Source organism: Melitaea cinxia, chromosome 3, assembly GCF_905220565.1.
Source record: "Melitaea cinxia chromosome 3, ilMelCinx1.1, whole genome shotgun sequence".
NCBI classification, from domain to species: domain Eukaryota; kingdom Metazoa; phylum Arthropoda; class Insecta; order Lepidoptera; family Nymphalidae; genus Melitaea; species Melitaea cinxia.
Window position 1 is genome coordinate 14,076,766 of NC_059396.1, and position 24,035 is coordinate 14,100,800.

The window sequence follows — 24,035 nt, forward strand, 5'->3', positions numbered from 1 at the left end:
TAGTAAGGGTAAGTTTGATAGCAAGTAAAGACGTAAGTAGGTAGGAGTGCTAATCATCATTACAGAAAATATTTTTTCTATCACAATGCTAGACGGGCTGTTGTTGAAATTTTAGCTTAAATAGATTGTTTTAATAATATGAAAATAATTCGTTTATAATTATTCATGCTGGGCTATGAAAAAAATTCTCTTCAGGTTACCTGTACAATAATAATTTTCTTTATCATATAACTCTTAGAACTGGTTTTCGCCTACCAGTGGCGTAGCGGCTTTTATATTATTTATCGCACATAAAAACAACATCAAAATATTGTTTTAGACAAAATAAAGTAATTCAGTATATAATCCCTTTTTAAATTTTGTATAATTTAAAGTATATTTTAGACCACCAGATATATATGTGAGTAATGAGAATAATATTATGATAGAAAAAAAATAGCACGTACAATTTATGACCGGTGTAGGCTGGATGAGGATCGCGAAAAACCGGGATGTCTGGCGCGAACTTGGGGAGGCCTATGTCCAGCAGTGGACTGCAATAGGCTGAACTGAATTGTACAATTTATATTTCTTTACCTATTTTTTTTATAAATAGTAGCTGCATATATAAGTAATATATAAGTAAATACGGTAAAAATATATAATAGTTACAAACGTTAAAAACAACATCAAAGGCTTAAAGACAGTCTGTATAATTAAGTAGCAAACAGATAGTATAAGATAGTTAATAATGGACTCATATTACTTTACGGTACGGAAACAACAATAACACATACAGACGTAGATACATTACAGACGTAATACATTAAGTATATAGTTATATGTTCTAAATATGTATGGGTACATAAAATATTCGAAGATTAACAGATACTGAGACACAATATTATTTACATCATAACATAGATAAAACATTGTTTCAAACGACAATATATTTAAACAACACAGAGAAGTAGCTTGATCTAATTTAAACCCTATAATTTTATTGCAGTAATTATCAAATTATTTTATTTCTATTAAGTAATACGAAGAATTAACAACTAAAATTAACAAATATAATAAAATACAGGTGATATAGATGAAAATATATAAAAAAATATATTGAAATATAATATATTTATTTATAAATATATTGAAATTAAGAACCAGTAATAAATACTGTTTAAATATATATTTGAGATAATATTTTATGTATTTATTTTATAATGAAACAAATTAAGCGACAAATTGCAATACAAACTAAAAAAAGAGAGCCATATAAAAAGCTTTATTTTATTAGACAATGTTATTGAGACAAGAAATATTTGTAACATTTAGATCACAAAGTATGTAAACATCGATTTTTAAGAATATATTTTAACATAAGACTATCAAGTTATACACATATAGATGAGGACCTGATTTGTATAACAATTCAATTCCGTTTTTATTTTAACAAGAAAACTCCACCGGAGTTTATTAAAAGGTTCATTTTCATTTACACTTTTTAGTTTGAACTCTTAAGCCATGAATGGACTACTCGTTCAGGTGACAGGACATACGTGTAGTCTTGCAACGTTTACGTGCGTAAATGTGTGTGACACTCACAACGGGAACGTTCAGTCCGCATGGCTTTACATGAAATAAAATCACGCCTGTGTGTCTCCGTCCGTGTAGTGCGATGGGCCCTCAGCGGAACACACCGAGTCCTCCGGAGTACGTGACCCGTCTCCCACCTCACTCGCCTCCACCGCGCTTGCGCTGCCTCCTTTGTTCTTCCCCCCACGACGAGCTTGTAGAGCCTGAACAGTAAAAACTCTATAATATAACCATATATTTAACACGTATATGTATAAATAATACGTTTTAAGGTACATATATACGTATATATTTTCCTTTAAATATAGCGGGATATAGCAAACACGTGTACGAAAGCCTTCGTGTAAATATGTATGTGAATATGTGAATTCTGTTTTGTTTCGTAACAATTTTGTTTCGCTAAGGAATATAAAGAAATAGCGTGTGTGGGAAAGGAAGCTTATCTTTCAGCGGAAACTGTTTTATGTTTTTGTTTAGGTTTGAATTTTTTACGTTTATTCCGCAAAACAGATAAAGCGTATACTTTACGAATAAATAAATATATAGAGCGTTGTGATTCGTTACATAACTGAGTGCGGGGGCCACTGTTGCGAGGGTCGCAGACGACATCAAGGGGCATGCGGGTGCTTCAATTGTGCACATGCGATATACTTCACTTATCCTTACCTTTTCACGACTGCCTTTTTTCTAAAGTCGGAAGGAATATGAAACATTGTATTAATGAGAGTGATTGTACACCATGATAACAAGAATGCCTAATTCACATCAATCATATCATTTCAGGTTTTAAGGGGAGAGGTTATTTCATATATGGTTGTTTACAGGGTAACACAGTAATAAAGGCTTAAATATAGTAAAAAACTATCAAAGGAAGGTAACAAAATCTAGAGAGAGGTACCTAGAACCTACTCGGACAAGGAAGTGAAACAGAAAACAATTAATGAATTCCTACTTGATTTATTAAAATATGAGGTCATATTAAAAATCTTGTAAAAATATATATTAATATAGGTTGTAATATTAGTATTGGTAATTACATTTTTTACTTTTATAAATATAGATACTTTTGTATTCACAAACACTTCAAATACAACCATTCAAATACAAAAATAAAACCATTTTTGGCACAGAAAATTTGTCATTGCATGCGTTGCGTATTATAGAACTACCCTTGACTACTTGAGCTACTTATTCCAAAGACAGTTAAGCAAATACTCGCGTTTTTACTTTATCATCATCATCACTTCAGCCCATCGCAGTCCACTGCTGGACATAGGCCTCCACAAGTTCGCGCCAAAAAGGGCGTGAACTCGTGTGTGTTGCCCATAGTCACCACGCCGGGCAGGCGGATTGGTGACCGCAGGGCTGACTTTGTAGCACCGAAGACGCCGCTGCCTGTCTTCGGCCTGTGTATTTCAAAGCCAGCAGTTGGGTGGCTATCCCGCCATCGGTCGGCTTTTTGAGTTCTAAGGTGGTAGTGGAACTGTGTTATCTGTTAGTCGCCTCTTACGACGCACACGGGAAAAGAGGGGGTGGCTATATTCTTCATTGCTATAACCACACAGCACTTTTACTTTATACTGGCTAGTTTTTGGTATATATAGGAGACACAATAAATATAGACAAAACTCACTGCAGATTTAAAGATAGAAGAAGAGAAGAAGATTTTTAGGAACACAAGTGTATAAATTACCATGGTGAGTTTCGCATGATGCGGAAACAATTATAGAGAAATAAAAACAATAAGAAGGTAGAGTTTCTATTTCTGTTGTATAAATTATATTTTATCCATATGTCATATATATTAATACGCTAAAGATTAAGATGTTCGCCTCTCTTTTAAGAAAAACACCTCATAATTACTCCACAAAAATTATATAACTTACATAGAAAATTATTTTTATTTTTATTTTATTTATATTAAATTCTTGTGTCACAATGTTACTTACAGTACTCCTCCGAAACGGGTGGACAGATTTTTATGAAATTTTGTGTGCATATCGGGTAGGTCTGAGAATCGGCCAACATCTATTTTTCATACCTCTAAGTTATAAGGGGGGAGTGATTCCGGGGGCTAATAGCATATATGGCAAAACAACGTTTGCCGGGGTTAGCTAGTTATTTTATAGATAGTTGCTTGCTCTACCGGCATCCACAACTAAAAATGTATTATTGCTTTTGTTTTTGTAAATTATATTTATATATATACATTGAGACAATACAGCAATGCTGCCATATGACGGCTTTAATTTTTAAATAACGTCAACATAACATATTGTTTATCAAGAAGTTTTCCAATAAATAATAAAAAATTAAATATTTTTTGTAATTTTGTAAAGGATAATTATTATACCTACTTATTTAGCGAATTATTCGCGCAGGTATTGATAGTTTATTTATAAATACGTCTATTTGAAAACATAAGCCGATTACAATTATATTATATACAATTTCAAATAACGTTATTAGATACTTTTTTTATAATAATTTAGTAGTTTATCCTTTACAATCTGTCAGTGTATTTTATTTTAGGATTTATACCTGCAACGAGAACCGCCTGTGAGGCGGTTTCCGCCCCCCGCGTCGTTTGCTGATATGCGGGTTGTCGCGCCGTAACGTCTGGTTGCGCAATATTTCCAGCTGCATATACAACCGCTTCAGCTCTGCACGTACTTCCTCAGACGTGGGTTCCTCTTCGCCCTCCACACCGAACCCCTCAGCTGGGCCGCGGCGTGATACCTGTAGCGTTTTACTCTCATAATATTATTAATAAACTCACGAGATAAAGTTCTAGACTAAAAAAAATCCAAATATTCAACAAACGCTTACAGGATTTAATAACGTAAATTATTAGTAAGCCTGCAGACAGTTTGCTTCATGTTTAGTTTTGTTTCCACTTATAAACACTTGCACTATCAGTGGAGGTGAAAATGCGTTATTAGGTAAAATAATTGTGTTTGCTGGCCAACGATAAAAACTCGATTTCAATTATATCGACAAGTAATACAACGTAGGTAGACGAATAAATAGTCAAGTACCAGTAAAAAGTTATGCGGATTTTCGAGGTTTCCCTCGATTTCTCTGGGATACCATCATCGGATCGTGGTATCCTTATCATGATACCACACGTAGGATATCTCCTTTCCAAAAAAAAATGAATTATTAATATCGGTTCATATATATATATATATATATATATATATATATATATATATATATATATCCTAACCTCCCCCTTTTTTAAGTCTGTTAAAAATAGGATGAATTTAAGAAAATGGAGAAGTGACGTTGGCTTTTGGCTAGCTAGGTTTTGCCAAAGATTTTTTGTGACTGTTTGAGATATGTATTTACCACAATTGAGTTTAATTGTATTTTTATTGTCATAACCTATTCTTTTACCTTTGCAAAACTAACTGCTTTAATACGTCGACTTGGTAAACGACGCACGTTGTTAAACAAATATGGTACTAAAGGTAGGTAATGAAATTAGGTTTGACTCAATACCTTAAAATAGAACTCTAATTTACATATGTGATGAGTCATAAATTTCATTGTAGTAGGGCATTGTAGAAAATGTCATGCTTAAAGTAGCTCAATTGAGGAAGTACCTCAACCAACAGATGTCTGTAGTAACCGCTTACCATCAGGTTGGTCCTACACGCTGGTTTGGCGAATTAGCTGTATATATAAAATAAAATTTTGAATTGAAGTATGGCATAGCAGTAAATACCCTGCTTAGTATTAGAGTAGCCTTACTGGGGAAGTACCTTAACCTTATAGAAAATTATACACAAATATTACTAAACTCAAGTAATGCGATGTGATTCTGTGGTTATTAATATGATCAAATCTTCTGAGGAATGTCAGACAGGAAATGCTTTTGCAATACTTCTAGTGTTGCAGGCGACTATAGGTTACGGTAATCGCTTATCATCATGAATACCGTAAGCTTGATTGCCGACCTAGTTCAATAATTCGTATCGTAGGACATGCAATTCGTAACGCTTCGCTACCTAACGGCGAGTACAACTACACTGGGCGCGTTTCAGATGATTGGGAACGCCGCCGTCTCAACATCATCCTGAGTTGCAGGCATTTACAGAGTATGGAAATTCTTACCATCAGGTGGACTGTATGCTAGTTTTTCACCCTAGTTGAAAAAAATAGAAAGAGACAGGGCACCTCCTGCGCAAGTGAGCGCGCGCGGTACCCGTGCCACAGGCGCGGGGCGAGCACGCAGGCGAGCGCGGCGCCGGCGGACAGGTGCGCGCGCGCCGCCGCCGCCAGCGCCGAGCGCTCCGGCGCTGCGCCCGCCAGCGCCGCCGCGCGCCACGCCGCGCCGCACAGCCCCTCCGCCCACAGTGCCGCCGCCAGCCAGCCGCGCTCCTGCCAGTCACACCACAGTATAATTATTAATATTTGCACACCGTAAGGTAAAATATGTTTGTATTATACTAATGTTAACATTGTACAACTTCATCACCATGTTCTTGAAATAAACGATTATTATTATTAATATTATTATTACTAGCGACCCGCCCCGGCTTTGCACGGGTGCAATGCTGATACTTAATATACTACAGAATGTCTTTAACAATGTTAATATATGTTAAGCTAGCTTATAGCATAGTTATTAACATAGTAACAATAACATTCAAATATGCGTCGTTAGATTACACGTTACAGAATGCGTTTAAGAAATAAAGGTTCACTGCTCGTTCCCCGTAGGTGATAGCGTTATAATATGTAGTCTTTTTGTTGATCCGACTTCTTAATAATATTCGTGCCAAATTTGAAGTAAATCCATGCAGTTCTTTTTAAGTGTATCCACTTTTTGATAATATTAAAATTTAAATAATTCTATCACCCTATTTAATAATCGTTTCAATGAATTCGATAAACCATTGATTTAGCCTGGCGAGCTTGATACTCGTATAAAATCATTGGCAATAGGAACTGAGATCTTTATTGATTGCGCAGAAAAATGCCAATACTTGAAAATAAAATCTTTAAAATGGAATAGCCGACAAGGGAATGCAAAATTGAGTTTAATTACATTACAGCACTTTTTTAAGAAATGAAAGTTTGCTATCAGTCATTGACATGGAGACTAGCTTTTTTTTTATTTTATTTTTTGGTCGAATACACAGTTTATAGAAGATATTAACGATATTAGGCCCGTGGTATGAAATAAATATGAGGAATGAAATTCTGTGAAATAGCAGTGACGAGACTGGCGGTTTATGGCACAACATATACTGAGAGAAAGAGATATATTTTTTAATATCACGGTAATCGTTCTTCGGGAGTAAGCATCAGTTGCGAGTCGGAGTTGACATATATTATTTAGTAATTTGAATTTGCAATAAATATCCATAAATATTACTTGAAAGGGAACGTTAGCGTTCCTGGCTGCGTGCGCGATCCGCAAGCCCGCAGCGAGCAGCAGCAGCTCGGCGGCGGCGGTGACGTGGTGCCAGGCGGCGCGCGCGCAACCCGCGCTTGCGTCCTCATCGCACGCCGTCGTCGCAGTGAACGCCGACAGGTAGCAAGCTGCGCCCAGCACCATCGCTGCTACTATCCTCAGCACCTGCAATTTTAAATATTACTAGTGAACTCGGCGTACATTACACTGCCCGGAATAGCTGCTATCAAATACCAGATTGCTTATATAGCAACAGAAGCGCCACCTAGTGGGTTCATTTGTACTTTCAAACTATCCATGAACCCATCGAATTTTTTTTGCCCCGCTCCATGCGAGACCGCCTACCGACCTGCCACCGAGTTGAGCCAGTGCGGACAGCGGTGGTGACGATTGGGACGACACGGAGGAAAACACTCGACGTTACCATGATCAAGGGAGGGACCACCTGTTAGGGATTGACCGACGATGGGAATAATACTTGGCCAGGCGAAGACCCCAAAGACTATAAAACCCTTACTCATTAGGGCCTTCTGGTATTGCAGGTATCCATAGGCTATGGTGTCCACTTACCATCAAGCAGACCTTACCCACGCTTGTTTGGTAAACAGGTATTATAAAAACGTTCGTTATCAAGCGTACCTCAGAGTCCCTCGGTGTCCAGCGGTGCGCCTTCCTCGTGCGGAACTCCGCGAGCAGCACCCACAACCGCAGCACGACGGAGCCGTAGCACGCCACGAAACCCAGCTCGCGCAGCCACGCGCCCGCTACGCATCGCCAGCGTGCTACTGATATGTACTGAGACGCCGCCTGGTATTATTAACCTTGCTCTTAATACTGATATTACGCAGATATACAATTTAAATGCAGTTTTTTTTAATGTTAAGTACGATTCAAGTTGTGTGTCTGAAAAGCTCATATTGAATTCTGATATACGAATAGAATATATAGATAAGAATGTTTGCCTGATTTTTGGAAAGTTTGTTACTTGTTTACAGGAGTTATCTTGATTTAATAATGAAAACGTCTTACCGAAGCATACATCAGCATTGCACCCAGAAGAACCACTTCTAGCACGGTCCACATGCTCATTGCAACCGCCTGAAAGGATAGCAGACGTAACGTAAATTTGTCAATGATCCCTAGAATCAGTGAATAAATTATGAATTACAATTTCTTTAAACCTGAAAAAACAACAACAATTTGACCGTTTGACAACGTATAAAGAAGATTGAATATTATCCGTATCAATACAATCAAGAAAAATTATTTTTCTTTTAAGTTCGACCTTAAAAATGTTTTTTTAAATATTGTCAGTTGGTATGGAGCACGTCATGAGATTGTTCAACTGTTTTAGGTATATTAGGCACGTACTGAAGACTTAGTGAAGTAGTTTTGCTTTGTTTTTATTTAACTTAAAAAACGAAACTATAATAGTTACTACATATTTTTATTTTTGGAACATGGTTAAACTGTATCTGTTTACTTAAATGTTTAACGTACTTTACATTTTCTTTTTCTGAAAATAATTAATCCAATAACGAGACAGAGCAGCATGCCAGCGAGGTTGGCGGCCAGTAAAGAAGCGCGATAGGCATCGGCGAGGCAGGCGACTGGGTTGCTGCCCAGACCACACGGCGTGCATTTCATATGTCCACTTTTAGAGAGGGTGGACTTTCCAATCCATCCTCCACCATTTGCGTGCCAATGACCCGAGCTGCATTTACAATTATACTGAAATAACAAAAAAAAAAAACATTTACATACTTTTATCTAAAACCGACAATTTTGTCTGAATGTGACAATTGTTATAGTAATAATAATAATCAATGATCAGGTTTTCTTTACTTTAAAATTTAAATTAATAATAGACTAAATGTTACAAAACATATCATTGGTTATATAATATATATATCAGTTACTAGTTGTGCTCGCGACTTCACCCGCGTGGAATAGTAACTTTTCATGTTCATCGTGATTCTTTAAATTGGCATAACTTTTTTATTTATGAACCGATTGACATGAAATAAACAATAAATGTTAAACTAAGCTGGCTACAATATATCACAAAGAATCACATCTAAAACGGATAAGCCATTTCTGAGCTTAGCGTGCGCAAATGCACAGACAAACAGACAAAAATTCTGACAATCATTGTTTTAGGTGCTAGTTGCGTTGATAAAGGCATAATATTTTTTCACATATATGTATATTAAATGTAAACGACCCGTTACATTTTTATTATATGTATTGATTGTGTTTGATATTCAATAAAGACAAACAATATTAATTTATAGTTTATTTCTCAATTTGATTGACTCTTGTGTGTCAAATATATGGTAGTGTGTGTTGCGGGATGTGGTCAGAACTTGCAATAGTCAAATTGAAATTAGCTCCAGAACAGACAAGAGCATATTCGATCTATCCCGTTTCAGAGCTAAGAGACAAGTTTCCAGGCTCTCTGTTCTAGACGTTTTATATGCCGATGATGTTTGACTTATGGCCGACTCAATAGAGTCTCTTCAAGTCTATGTGGACTCCTTACACACGTCGTGCCGCAGGTTTGGTCTGGTTATAAGCACCAGCAAAACTCAGGTTTTAAAGCAACCTGCTCGTGGTTGTCTTGCTGACCAATCCGCTATCAACTTGGATGGCTCTGCATTGGAGGAAGTCCCATACTTCAAATACTTAGGCAGCAGACTAAAGCACGACAACACACTAGAATCAGAAATACCAGCCCGAATAGCAGGTGCTGCAGCGGCCTTTGGCAAACTTAAATCCCGTGTCTGGAATTCACACGACTTCAAATTGCAAACTAAAATATTAGTGTATAAAGCGATTGTCCTGCCCACATTATTGTACGCTTCAGAGACCTGGTGCTGCTATAAAGCAGATATCAAGAAGTTAGACACATTTCACCTCAAATGTCTAAGATCCATATTGCACATTAAGTGGCAGGACCGAATTTCAAACACCGAAGTATTGCGTCGTACAGGTATGTCTGGAATTGAAGCTCTCATAATGAAAAGTCAACTGAGATGGAGCGGTCACGTCCTACGCATGCCCGATAGCAGACTACCGAAGGCAGTCTTCTATTCTGAGCTTTCAAACGGAAAGCGAAAACAAGGCGGGCAATACCTTCGCTATAAAGACGTGCTTAAACGCAATCTTGTGGCTTGTCATATACTAACTGAGAGTTGGGAGAGTCTGGCACGTCAAAGACCGGAATGGCGTCGAACCATTCACAAAAGTGTCGACCGTTTTGAATCTGCGCGTCTAGAAGACCTTGATGCGAAACGCCAAGTACGGAAGACTAGGCCAAAACCCTCCTACATTTACACATACGATTCGGCTGGCCAACTATACTGTGCATCTTGCAACCGAGTCTTCAAATCTAAATTCGGTTTCGCTAGCCATATTAGAGCCCACCAGCGTAATTTATAGGAGTCGCCGTCACCGGATACGGTGTGGACGACATCATCAGTGTGTGTAATGTTTTTTTTTATTGATTTAATGTATTTTTATGCATAATCTAAAAAAAAGTACCTGGATGACCTAGCTCAGCTCGGTATTTTTAGTAAATCGTGAAGGATTAGTAGTAGAAGAGAAAGTTAAAATGATTCGCTGCCGGTTTGGATGAAGTCTTTTTTAAACCGACTTCAAAAAAGGAGGAGATTCAGCCGGAGGAAGCTCAATATATACATATATACATATATACATATATATATTTTTAATGTATGTTCGGGGATAACTTCGTCGTTTATGAAAAGATTTTGATAATTCTTTTTTTGTTGGAAAGGAGATATTCCTGGTGTGTTACCATGATAAGGAAACCAGAATCTGATGATGGGATCCCAGAGAAATCGAGAGAAACTCTCGAAAATCCGCATAACTTTTTACTGGGTGTACCGATTTTGATGATTTTTAACTTAATCGAAAGCCGATGTTTATCATGTGGTCATATTTCATCGAGATCTGATTACAACTTTTGGAGTAATCTTTGATAATGCGTATTTCTTGACTATTTTTTCGTGTACCTACATTGCATTACTTGTCGATGTAATTGAAGTCGATTTTTTTTTCGTTTGCCTACAAACACAACTATTGATAATGAATGAACACAAAATAAAAATAAAAAATGACGAATAATTAAAAATTGATACAAAATACACAATTTCAAGATTGAGAGTAATTGCTTCTCAAAAACTGATAGGCGCTCCAACGAATCGTGTTTTTCTGGAAATCATATTTAAATTCGAATTACATATTTATAAAATATGAATAAATTTTTTTTTTTACCGACAATAATAAAAAATAAGAACTGCCTATTTAAATAAAAAATAACGAGTACGATTAGAAAAAAAAGAAAAAATAATTGATCAGGGACATGGGGATTTGAACTGTGATCTTCTCGGTTGATCCCGACCGGCTGATTTCCCACCGAGCTATTGCAACTAAATTGATAGATGCGAAATTTATCTACGTATTCTAACGATATTTTTTCAGTCCCTAAAAACAGGGATAAAATGACATTTTTCTAAAAATGAATCCTAGCTAGATGGATTTATCTCTTAAAAATCGTTGGAGCCGTTTCCGAGATTCAGATTATATATATATATATATATATATACAAGAATTGCTCGTTTAATAGTATATAAGATAAGATAAGATATTAGAATTCTGCACTCCTTCTCTAAGGGTACAAAGTTTTTGTTTCATGTATGAATATATAGAAGGTATTCTCGTAATATATTACTATCTACTTTAGTTACGAATGCGAAAAAAATGAGTGTGCTTTAGACCACATAACTGAAGTAAAACTTACGTAACGTAACTCTCATCTTTCTATCTTCACTAACTTATCATATTTTATTTGTTTGTTAAAAAATACAAAAACACATACTTAACACTTATTCATAAGCGAAAACTCCCAAGAAGATTATTAACTTCATTTAGGACTTTTTTAACCATCCAATGTCCCTCTCAGTTCGCCTCGCCCGATCACACTTTTCGTAACATTTTCGTCATTCACCAAGTTACTTTCTAAGTCAAGCGTGCATAAAATAGTTTTACTTCAAAAACATCAAGTTGCTCACCTCAAGTTTAAGGTCTTTATTTTCAGACGGAAAAGCTTCGCAATCCGTTGTAACTGGGTCACATAAAGGTGGTCCGCCTAACCATTCGTACATTGCTTCTTCACATGGTAGAGCGGTTATACGGCGAAAAATAGCGGCAGCAGCACGAGCTGTTCCACTACCACGTGCCGCTGCCGTGCCGCCCCACCAGCCCGGACTGCCCTCGCATGAGTACCACGCATTTGACCACAGCACAAGGCTTGCATTCCAGGCTGAAGCCAATGTTCGCCAGAATTGTTGAAGAGTGGCTGAGTTGTTTTGCTGGAATATAATTAGTCTCGATGGTTCTGCGATGTATAATATGCCAAGATGTAGTTGCGGAGCTCCGAGTGCGACAGCAGCTGGTGGTGGATTGAGAGGAGCCCGCGCTGCGGCTCGTGCAAGAGCGGCTGCTCTTACTTCGTCCGCTGCACCCTGCTCTACCAGCTCGGATAAAGCTCGGGCGGTTTGTGCAACAGCAGCCTCATAATCACGTACATTCTGTAAAACCATATCACTCATATTTGTACTTTGTTTTTATTCAAATAAGTTATGCTAGTCTGCATTGCCATAAACAAAAATTATACAGCCAAAATAATAGCATGGTATTATGTCTCCCCAGTAATTTAAGCCACAAACTACATGAACCTTAACATTATTTACGTTACGACTTTACCAATTTTCATATGTACAAATGAAATTAGTAAAATTCAAAATCAGGAATTCATAAGAATCTTATTTTGAAAAAAAAATGAATAAAGATAACTTATTAAATTTTTATATTTGTGTGAAAGGATTAGGAGCAAGTTTCGAATAAGAGTAATTTAAATCGCTAGCTGCTGTGTGGTTACGGCAGTAAAGAACATAGCTACGAGAGGGGTCTCCGTAGGTGTCGTAAGAGGCGACTAAGAGATAGCACAGTTCCACTACCACCTTGGAACTTATAAAGCTGACCGATGGCTTGATAACCATATTACGGGCTTTTAAATACACAGGCTGAAGACGGGCAGCAGCGTCTTCGGAGTAACGAAGCCAGCCCTGCGGTCACTAACCTGTCTGCTCAGCTTGGTGACTATGGGCAAAACACACGAGCTCGCGCCATTTTTGGCACGAACTTGGGGAGGCCTATGTCCAGCAGTGGACTGCGATAGGCTGAAGTGAGTGTGAAAATCGCTAGCTTACCGTTAAAAACGTTCATGTAAATTTATTATAGATTTTGTTTACTTGTGGTAGAGGTGGTGTTTTCTTCAGCAGTAGCGGGTCGCAAGAGATAGGAGCGGATGAGGGCGCGGGCGGCGGGCTGGCGGGCGCGGCGGCGCACGCGCACCACGCCAGCGCCAACGCCGCACACCGCGCCCACCGCGCCCCCATCGCTCGCCTGCACCTCGCTCTCTAAACAAAGTTAAAAAAAATTGTAAGCTAGGGTAAAAATAAAAGTAGATTACAATATATTATGAGTTTCATGGAGATAGTGCCCAGCAAGAAATATCCTGCTCAAAATCTGCAGTAGCCTGACTGGGGAAGGAACCTCAAACTTGGAGAAGATCGGAGTCAAATGATACTGTTTTTAACCGACTTCAAAAAAAAAGCAGGAGGTTACTCAATTCGACCGTATATCTTAATATATATAAATCTCGTGTCACAATGTTTGTCCTCAATGGACTCCTAAACTACTTAACCGATTTTAGTCAAATTTGCACACCGTGTGCAGTTTGATCCAACTTAAAAGATAGGCTATATCTTATTTTGATATATTATGTTATTATTATATTTCAGAAAAAAATATGGTGATACGAAGTTCGCCAGGTCAGCTAGTGTATATATATATTTTTTTATGTATGTTCGGGGATAACTCCGTCGTTTATGAACCGATTTTGATAATTCTTGTTTCGTTGGAAAGGAGATATCCCTAGTTTGGTAACACTATTTTGGTTTCCATGATAAAGAAACCAGGATCTGATGATTGGGATGCCAGAGAAATCGAGGGAAACTCTCGAAAAGCCGCATAACTTTTTACTGGGTGTACCGATTTTGATGATTGTTAATTTAATCGAAAGCCGATGTTTATCATGAGGTCAGATTTAAATTTCATCGAAATCTGATTACAACTTTTGGCTGTTTGATATTGCGTTTTTACTCGAACAATATTTTTGTATACCTACGTTGTATTACTTGTCGATATAATTGAAGGCGGTTTTTCTTCGTTTGCCTGCAAACACAATTATCAAGTAGTGTTTGTTGTGAGGTAAATGATTACGGTCAGCAACGCATTTGTGATGCTTCTGATGTTGCTATAGTACCGGTCTGATGATTTCCATGGGCAATATTTACCGTTTACCATTGAAAGACTGTATGTAGCATATAACGTACTTGCTGGTCATCTTATAAAAATTAAATCTCATTTCACTAGATTTAAATTTTATTTAAGTTACAGAACGGTTTTTAAATGAAGAGAAATTTTATTAGTATAGCTAAGATAATGAACATTTTTATTTATTTTCCTTCATTAATGGCACAAATGATAATTTCTAAATTATTTTTATCATACACGAAGTTTAATGAAAATTTACGATTTATCACAATTTATCACATTATTGCGATATTATCACAAGCTAGTTTCCTTTAAAATGCATAGTTTAAAAATGACTATCAATATATTTAAATAAAAATCTATATAAATAAAAATGAATGTTGCTAAGCGTATAACTCGAGAATGGCTCGACCAATTCGCTTAATTTATATTCCTTAAAGCTACGGAAGGTTTTAATACTGAAAAAAAAATTAAAAAAGGAATGAAATTTTTATTATTAACTTTTGATACAACGAAGTCTGCCCGGGCAGCTAGTTATAAATAAAATAATATCTTCACTTTTATGTATTATTTTCACTTATATGTGCCCGCGACTTCGTCCGCGTGGAATTTAACAAAATTGTTATTTTTTAGCTCGCAGTTATAAAATAAAATAAAAATCTAAAATAAAAATAGCCTAAGTTACTCCTTATTACATCAGCTATCTGCCAGTAAAAGTCCGTTAATAATCGGTCCAACCGTTTCAGATATTAGCCGGAACAAACAGACAGACAGACAATAATTGTAAAAAATGTTATTTTGATATATGTACCGTGTATACATCCATATACATTTAGTAAAAGCGGTTATTTTAATATTATAAACAGACTCTCCAATTTTATTTATTTGTATAGATTGTATTCTATTAACTCATTTATATACGAGTTATATTTTTAGGGATCTTATAATTATGAATAATAAGAAGCTTCAGCCTGTAGTATCCTACTGCTGGGCATAGGCCTCTGTCCCCATGTAGGAGAAGGATCAGAGCTTAATCCACCACGCTGTTTTAATGCGGGTTGGTAGATATATTCACTACTATGAGTAACGATTGCTATCACCTGATACAACCGGGACCGACGGCTTAACGTGCTATCCGAGGCACGGTGGAGAGACCCACAAGGACTGCACAAACACCCAGACCACAGCAAACATCTGTATGGCCAATACAAAATAATGTTTGTGGTGTGCGGGGCCAAACCCGCAACCGCCAGCGCAACAGCCGTAAACCAGTGCTGTGACCGTTGCGCCAACGCATCGTCATTCTGTAACCCCATATATTTTTTAATTATAAGAAGCCCATATATTTTTTAATTATAAGAAATATTATGTATTATATAGAAAATATATTATGTATAACGAAGATGTATCTCTAGAGTAGGATTCTTAATAAAGTAACGTCAGCAATATGACGTGACTATCTTCGATATAATCATGTTCGTGCTATACGTCGTGATAATTCATTTTATAATAAAACTATTTTCGATATATAAAACAATAATTTTACAACACTTTTATCAATAGCTTTAACGTTATATTCGGTAAAAATATTTCAAGGAATACAAATTCTAACATTAAAATACTCCAGTAATATTAATAGTCTGACGACTCGAATACGAATAAAAAATGGATGTAGCGCGACCGTCAGATAGACACAGCACCAAACATGGAAGCATCGTTCCTTTTTCGTAAAATCGAACGATATATGAACATTTCGTCTCATATTTCACCTATTTTCGTGCATCACGAAAATGGCTTAAACACAAATTGTAGAATGTACTGTCGCGTTGATATAATTTATGAAATAAAGTAGAAGAAACTCGTAGAAACGTGTTTTTGACATCGGAAAGTGTCTCGCACCGACATGTGGAACTAATGACTTGACTGTGGACTTAATTTTTTTGGAATTCAACAAAAAAGTTATTTTTCAGTTCGCAGAGCTATAAAATAAATAAATTTCTATAATAAAAATAACCTAAAGCTACTCCTTATTACATCAGCTATCTGCCAGTGAAAGTCCCGTCAAAATCGACCCAGCCGTTTCAGAGATTAGCCGGAAAAAACAGGCAGACAGACAGACAGACACACAAAAATTGAGTATATATATATATTAAATACTCAGGAACTAATATCGTCTCCTTTTTCTTAGTTTCATCGTTTCTTTCTTAATCGGCTATTAAATATGGAAGAAGCAGTTGTGTGTAGGTAGTTTTAAGGAAAACTGTGTACATCGCTATACTTGCGATTCAAATCAAATAAAAGGATCTTACATATGACCGAATTCCTTATATTAAAAATATCCAAATCATTAATGACAGTAGTTAGTATTTGTACAAACATTTGTTTCCAGTCTAGACGTCTGTCCTTGTAGGTCTCTCCATCATACCCCGGAGAGAAAGTTAACCTGTCAGTCTCGGTTGTTATCACAAACACCTGATAGCAATCGCTACTCACAGTTGGGAATATATTCCTACCCTTCTCCTACATAGAGAAAATGGTCTATGAACAGCAGAGGGATGTGTGTGAGAATTTGATTTTTTTTATTCGGCCTGTAACATTACTGGCAACATAAAAAAAATATTATGATAAAACTTATTAGACGCACTAGTAGTTGGTTCACTTATTTGATTTTAGAAGCGGTCACATATCACGTTATAGGTACGTCATAATTACGTTTACTATAAAACGCTCAAAGTCAGAAGGCGTACTTTAAAATAATTGAAGCCATGTTAGATACTGGCGGATGTGAGATGCACAATTTGATATATTGTTTACATTGATTTTAATATTAGAACCATTTAAGTGTTTTAGAAAGATTTATTATATACTGAATTCAAATAGACGGGACATTATGGATTTAAAAAAAAATATTATCGAATGGATAAATATCATGAAGTTCAAGTGTAGGTACGTCAAGAATAGCTCACGTGAAACTACTTAAGTCTTAGATACGAGTATATACGTGATAAGATACTATAGGGTTGTACCTTAAAGTAGAAAAGCAAACATTACATAAATATTATACTCGTACTTATGATATTAAATATATTTCTCTGGCATTACATTGCTTTCACTAGCCCGTTGGTTTAGTTTGCTGTGAGAGTCACTTTTTGCTCCGGTGGTTATGGGTACCATTTCCACCTCGAGTCTGGGTATGATATATGTATTAATTTTATAAAAATACTAGCTGACCCCGCAAACGTTGTTTGCTATACATTTTATTAACCCCCTTAATCCCCTCAACCCTTATAACTTAGGGGTAATAGATGTTGGCCGGTTCTCAGACCTTCCCGATATGCACACAAAATTTCATAAAAATCTGTCCACCCGTTCCGGAGGAGTATTTTAACTAACATTGTGACAGTAGAATTTTATATGTAAGATTGCTTATTTGTATTTATCAAAAAAAAAAAATTGTATTGTAAATTGTATCAGCCGTCGCTGATATGGCTACAATTCTTTGATTGGCTGTTTCCTATAACTCATCTTAAACCTTAGGAATACAGGATATTCAGTCTGAACTCAATTTTTTTATGTAATTATACCCTTTGCATAAGTAAATTTTTGTAATTGGTACCTTTTGTTTAAAAAAATGTTCATTTGAAACAAAGCTTATTATTATTATCTGCTGTGTGTGTACGGCAGTAAAGATTATAGCTACCCCCCTCTCTTCCCGTGGGTGTCGTAAAAGGCGAGTAAGCAACAACACAGCTCCACTACCGCATTGGAACTTAAAAAGTCAACTGATGGCGGGCTAACCATCCTATCGCTAGCTTTGAAATAAAGACAATGAAGACGGGCAGCATCGTCTTCGGTGCGATAAAGCCAGCCTTGCGTTCATCTACCCGCCTGCCCAGCGTGGTGACAATGGGCAAAACAAATGAGTTCACGCCATTTTTGGCGCGAGGCCTATGTCCAGCAGTGAACTGCGATAGGCTGATTAGCCTTACGCATCACTTCGAAGTGATGATGACGATTATGATGATTATTATTATTATTATTATTACTATACAAAAAATAATAATAATATATTTTCATCTCTCTACAGCCCAGCTAAGTTTTGGGTTGTATTACGGAAGTACTTAGATGTTCACATACTTATCCAAATGTACACGATGTGTCATCAAACTTCACCGATAAAAATAGCAAACCAATATTGTGACTTATCTTATTTATCAATAGTAAGGTTTTCGAGGTGACTATGTTAAATGGCTTAAGATATGAGTCATAGATACAAAACTAAACTATCGAAGTCACTATATAAATGGATTTCGTGTGAGGTGACTTGACACAGTTGACTAAGGGTGTACGCGTAAAGATGTTACTGTCCCAAATACTGTAAGTAAGAATATAATTGTTAACTTTTTTTTGTATATTTATTAAGAAAATAGGGTACTAATTTCTTTGATTGTATAATTTTCTTGTTTTCTTTGAAGTTTGCCTATTTGATACTGGCTATAAAACTTTAAAATATTTTTAATATGAATAATAGATCTGTGAAGATAAAATAATGGCAAAAATCAAATAGATGTTTTACAATTAAGATAATAATTGAAAATATATTCTCTATATAGGTATTTCTCTCTGTCATTTGTACGCTCTGTCATTTCACAATGTGTAAATTTGTTGAATCATCAATCAATCTTACATCTATTCAACGTTAGAGAGTAAGTCTTATGGTTTAAGGGTTAATCCTGTAAAAACATAAGTTTATTGTCGTCGGCAGTTAGAAGTTAATTTCACGTATCAACTGGACGCAAATTCCACCATTGATAATTGATGGTATTTGTTTACCGATAAGTTATAAGGTTAAAAACTTCGGAGTTACTTTTGATAAATATCTTTCTTGGATTCCTCGTGTTAATGAAGTAAATAAAAAATCGTTTGCCACGATAAAATCCCTGAAAAGGCTACGGTTACTTTCTGCCTATTTCCACGTTACAACACACCCACAAAGTTATGATAGTGCAATCTCTTCTTTTTCCCATTCTTGATTACGTAAACAAACTTGACCGGCTACAAAACCTCTGCATTCGGTTTATATTTGGACTTCACAAATGTGACCTCCATAAATTTCGAAAAAAACTTAAGTGGCTTCCTATACGACTTCGCAGGAATACTCACATCTTGACCCTTCTTTATACTATTCTCTTCAGCCCTACTGCTCCACACTATTCAAAGAAATCGATTTGATTTTCTCTGTAATTCTCACGAACTGCCTCTCTGTTCGAAAGAAAGTCTGACATTGAAGATCCCTCCCCATTTTTCATGCTTTTATTCTAAATCGTTTACACTGTCTATTAAGAGTGCTCAAATATTAGAGACATTTAAAAAACTTATAAAAGAAATGTATTTATCGTCATAATGAATGTCAAACAATTTTTATAGTGGTACTTTATGCTACTACTTTCATTTTAAATTTATCAAGTTATTTATACGAGTATAATATGTACATGTGTATGTTTATTTGTATGTCTCTGTATTATATTCCTGTTTACATAAAAAAAATCCAATAAAAATATAAATAAAATTTTTAGCTTCTAAATGAAAAAGAATCATCAAAATCTGTACGCCCAGTAAAAAGTTATAAAGTAACAAATTTAAAAAATTCAGTAAAATTGAATACCTCCCTCTTTTATGAAGTCGGTTAAAATACACTCAAATTGAGAATGTTTTCCATTCGACAGACTTTGTGTTGCTTGCTTTGTTTTAACTGAAAGCAAGACGAAAAATATTTATCGACAAGAAGTTAGAAAATTCCCAGATCAAATGCTTTTTGGTTCAGCGACTGCTGCGTATCAAATCGAGGGAGCTTGGAACGAAGACGGTAGATATGCAAGCATACCAACATAAATACTCTTTATAAAACAATAGCCGATACTATAACTTTTAAAATCTTGTCTTTATTCATCTATTTTTTTTTTCTGGTCTTTTGATCAATTTTTCTTGCATCAAAGATAAAGATAAATCTTCGTGTAGGTTACATCATGATACACTTCTAGAGAAGTGAATTTTTTACACTATGAACAACCGATGTAACTAAAACATTACAAATTATTTAACCTTAATATCAGATGTATTTGTTTTTAATATGAAGACTGAGATCAATTTTGCGATATAAGTTAGTTTGTCTAATAACACTTTTTATATTTATCTACAGCTGTTAATGACAAGGAATATTTTCAGGAAAATCAGAAAATATATGGGATCGTTTAAGTCATCAGGACCCATGCCGTATTACAGAGTGTCACACAGGGGATATTGCTGCTAATTCTTACTATTCGTATAAAAGAGACGTGGAAATGATACGAGAACTCGGTCTTGACTTCTACAGATTTTCACTGTCGTGGACGAGAATTCTTCCAACTAGCTTCCCAGACAAGATTAATGAAAAAGGGGTCGAGTACTACAATAACTTAATTAACGAATTGCTTACATACAATATTGAACCTATGGTAACAATATACCACTGGGACTTGCCTCAGAAGTTACAAGAACTCGGTGGTTGGGCTAATCCTCACATTGTAGATTGGTATACAGATTACGCCAGAGTGGTTTTTGAGTTATTTGGAGATAAAGTTAAATATTGGTTTACAATAAATGAACCACGACAAATATGTGATATGGGGTATGGCACAGCAGTATTTGCTCCCTTATTAAATGAATCTGGATATGCTGATTATCTTTGCTCCAAACATATCTTATTAGCCCATGCCAAAGCTTATCACCTATATAATGATGAATACAGATCTAAGCAAGGTGGCACTATTGGGATAGTTATTAGTGCATCTTGGCTCGAACCAGAGTCTGATGAGCATACTGAAGCTGCAGAAGATGCGAGACAGTTTGAGGTACATTTGTATATACAAATTTACTAGCTGTGCCTGCAACTTCGTCCGGGTGGAATTTAAAAAAAAAATTAATTAGTTCGCAATAATAAATACATTTATAAAATATAAGTAGCCTGTGTTACTCCTTAATACATCATCTATCAGCCAGTGAAAGTCCCGTCAAAATCGGTCCAGCCGTTTCAGAGATTAGCCGGAACAAACAGACAGACAGACAGACAAAAATTGCAAAAAATGTTATTTTGGTATATGTACCGTGTATACATCCATACGCATTTAGTAAAAAGCGGTTATTTCAATATTACAAACAGACACTCCCATTTTATTTATTTGTATAGATGTTATATCTTATTAATTGTTAATTTATGTTATCAATAGCTGTTATTCACATTATTGATAATTTCAGTGGGGCATTTACGCCAATCCTATCTTTTCTGAAAAAGGAGGCTTTCCTGAAGTAATGAAGCAAAAAGTAGCACTTAAAAGCATGATTCAAGGATTTCCGCGATCAAGACTCCCCGAATTTACTCCCGAAGAAGTCGAATTTGTAAAAGGAACCTCTGATTTCTTTGGGCTAAATCATTATAGTTCATCATTTGTATATAGAAATGAGTCTGTTTATGGGTATCATAGAGAACCATCTTTAAATGACGATGTCAGCGTTATTTCATATGAAGATAGCTCATGGGAAGGATATCACACTAAGGTAAGTATAATAATAAGTCTGAAATGTAATAAACACATTTCAGATTAATTCTAAATTTATAAGCAACGAACTTTTGTTTTTTGAAAGTTATTCAAAGCCGACAAGTCTTTAGAAATAAGTCGTGTCCAAATGTCTTATACTAATTGTAAAAACGTAACTAAGAAGCAGTTTAGTACATACATATATTTAGGTATGACCTGAACCTATTTGACGTCAGTGAATGTGCGTGTACCATGTCTAAGCACCGGCGATTTGCGAGTTCGATTCTCGCTCGGGATGGATATTCGTATTTGTACAAATATTTGTTTCTGGTTTGGATATCTGTCCTTGTGGGTCTCCCCACCGTGCCTCGGAGAGTACGTAACCTAAACAAGTGGTCCCACAACTCTGGTCGAGTCCTGAACGCAACCGAATCCAAGCACATAATATTACTTTACGCGTGAAATAAGCTAGTCACAAAAAACCTAGTTGCTCATGACAATAACTGCCTGCATAATAAAACGAATCACTTGTCGTACAATTATCCAATAATTGGAACTGTATACAATGTAGCTTGGCTCCACAGACTGAAAAAGTCATTGATAAAGTTCGTGATATACTTGGAAAGATTTAAAATTAAAAGGATTAGGAGAAAGAGAGGAGAAGGAGAAATTATTAAATATAAAATTACAGATATTTAGTACTAGACTGAACTATATAGCGTTTACTAACCCAATAGTGAGCTACGGCCTCTTCAGCTACAGATGAACCAAACACTTTTCTTTCTAAAATATATGATCTCCAATTAGGCACGCACTTTAAAACACGTACTCTCGCCTAAAATTAAATATAAATTTTCCTCTTACCACTTGCAACTTTTCTAGCATTGTAGGGTATTGCCTGTTACAGTTTAATAAATCTAAAATTCTTTTAGAGGATATACCTAAAATTAAATAAACAATAAATAATAAGTAAGTTGATCTATATAATAAGTTGATCTTCTATGTATTCTTATTTTTTTTCTGTTTCTATTCACTTTATGTTTTCTATGTTTATGCGGTGTGGTGTCGCTGAGTAGAAAAGCACCACCTCCTTCCTTCCCGTGGGGGTCGTAAAAGGCGACCGAGGGATAAACTTGGCTCAAAATCATTAGAGTCCTGGAAAAGGAAAACTTCATTTGAAACCCGGAATGGAGTCTATTTCATAATTTATAGTCATAATTTTCAGATGGTACCATGGGGCTTCTACAAGCTTTTAACAAAAATAAGAGAAGACTATGACAATCCACCTATTCTTATTGCTGAAAATGGTTACGACTCTCTAAGAAGTCTCAAAGATGACGATCGTGTTAAATATTATAGACAGTATCTCGATGCAGTCCTAGACGCTATAGAAGAAGGTTCTGATATAATTGCATATACTGCGTGGAGCTTAATGGACAGTTTTGAATGGGTGAGAGGATATAAGTAAGTTATAATTTATATGACACATCATCGTATTTTTTACCGTAGTAAATTCAGTAAATTTCTTAATCTTAACAAAAGTACTTATACAGTAAAACGCTTACTATTTCTACTAGTTATTAATATATTTGTACTAATCAGAACCGTGTATCTAGGATTACTACAAATATGTTTAATAATAAAGGGTCAATAAGTGAGCCCTGGCTATACCTGACGTATACGTAATTTATGTAAGTTATATCTAAGGTTTTATTACGAGATACACCTATTACAAAATTTCTTTGTTTTAGTGTCCGATTTGGTTTATACGAAGTGGATTATGAGAGCCCGGAGCGGACTCGCACGCCTCGCAAGTCTGCGTACGTGTACAAAGAGATCGCGCGTACACACACACTGGACCACAACTATGAACCAGACATAAGTGTACCACTCTCTATCGATGAAGGACATTAACGTTGTTAAAGATCTTAATTGTTTTTTAATTCACTTTCGTCATTATTATATGAATTTCATTATTAACGACAATTTATACAATACACGAAACCAAAGAAATTAATAATAAAAATATTTACTCAAGT

At 35.8% G+C, this 24,035-nt stretch overlaps 2 protein-coding genes across 2 annotated transcripts; one reads left to right on the forward strand and one right to left on the reverse strand.

Annotated features, from left to right (window-relative positions):
- Positions 1–1,625: 1,625 nt before the first annotated feature.
- On the reverse strand, positions 1,626–13,482 carry LOC123669208 (probable G-protein coupled receptor 158). Its single transcript, XM_045602834.1, has 10 exons — positions 13,336–13,482; positions 12,094–12,612; positions 8,501–8,731; positions 8,030–8,098; positions 7,640–7,807; positions 6,962–7,165; positions 5,758–5,961; positions 4,117–4,314; positions 2,242–2,262; positions 1,626–1,778 (listed from the first exon to the last, which is right to left on the reverse strand). Exons 1-10 carry the CDS (start codon positions 13,480–13,482, stop codon positions 1,626–1,628), a joined length of 1,914 nt encoding a protein of 637 aa, XP_045458790.1.
- Positions 13,483–18,779: 5,297 nt separating this feature from the next.
- LOC123667764 (myrosinase 1-like) lies at positions 18,780–23,910 on the forward strand. The gene is made up of 6 exons (XM_045601606.1): positions 18,780–18,799; positions 20,149–20,288; positions 20,648–21,312; positions 21,716–22,015; positions 23,222–23,460; positions 23,748–23,910. Exons 1-6 carry the CDS (start codon positions 18,780–18,782, stop codon positions 23,908–23,910), a joined length of 1,527 nt encoding a protein of 508 aa, XP_045457562.1.
- Positions 23,911–24,035: the final 125 nt, after the last annotated feature.

Bases quoted from the DNA above. Each gene is read 5' to 3' on its own strand.
- LOC123669208 (XM_045602834.1), bottom strand. From the start codon at position 13,482: ATGGGGGCGCGGTGGGCGCGGTGTGCGGCGTTGGCGCTGGCGTGGTGC. The intron at 7,166-7,639 runs GTACGCTTGATA...TTAAAATTGCAG, and splicing joins GGACACCGAGGGACTCTGAG to GTGCTGAGGATAGTAGCAGC. The intron at 5,962-6,961 runs GTAATATTTATG...TGTGACTGGCAG, and splicing joins ACGCTAACGTTCCCTTTCAA to GAGCGCGGCTGGCTGGCGGC.
- LOC123667764 (XM_045601606.1), top strand. From the start codon at position 18,780: ATGTTACTGTCCCAAATACT. The intron at 21,313-21,715 runs GTACATTTGTAT...TGATAATTTCAG, and splicing joins AAGATGCGAGACAGTTTGAG to TGGGGCATTTACGCCAATCC. The intron at 22,016-23,221 runs GTAAGTATAATA...CATAATTTTCAG, and splicing joins GGGAAGGATATCACACTAAG to ATGGTACCATGGGGCTTCTA.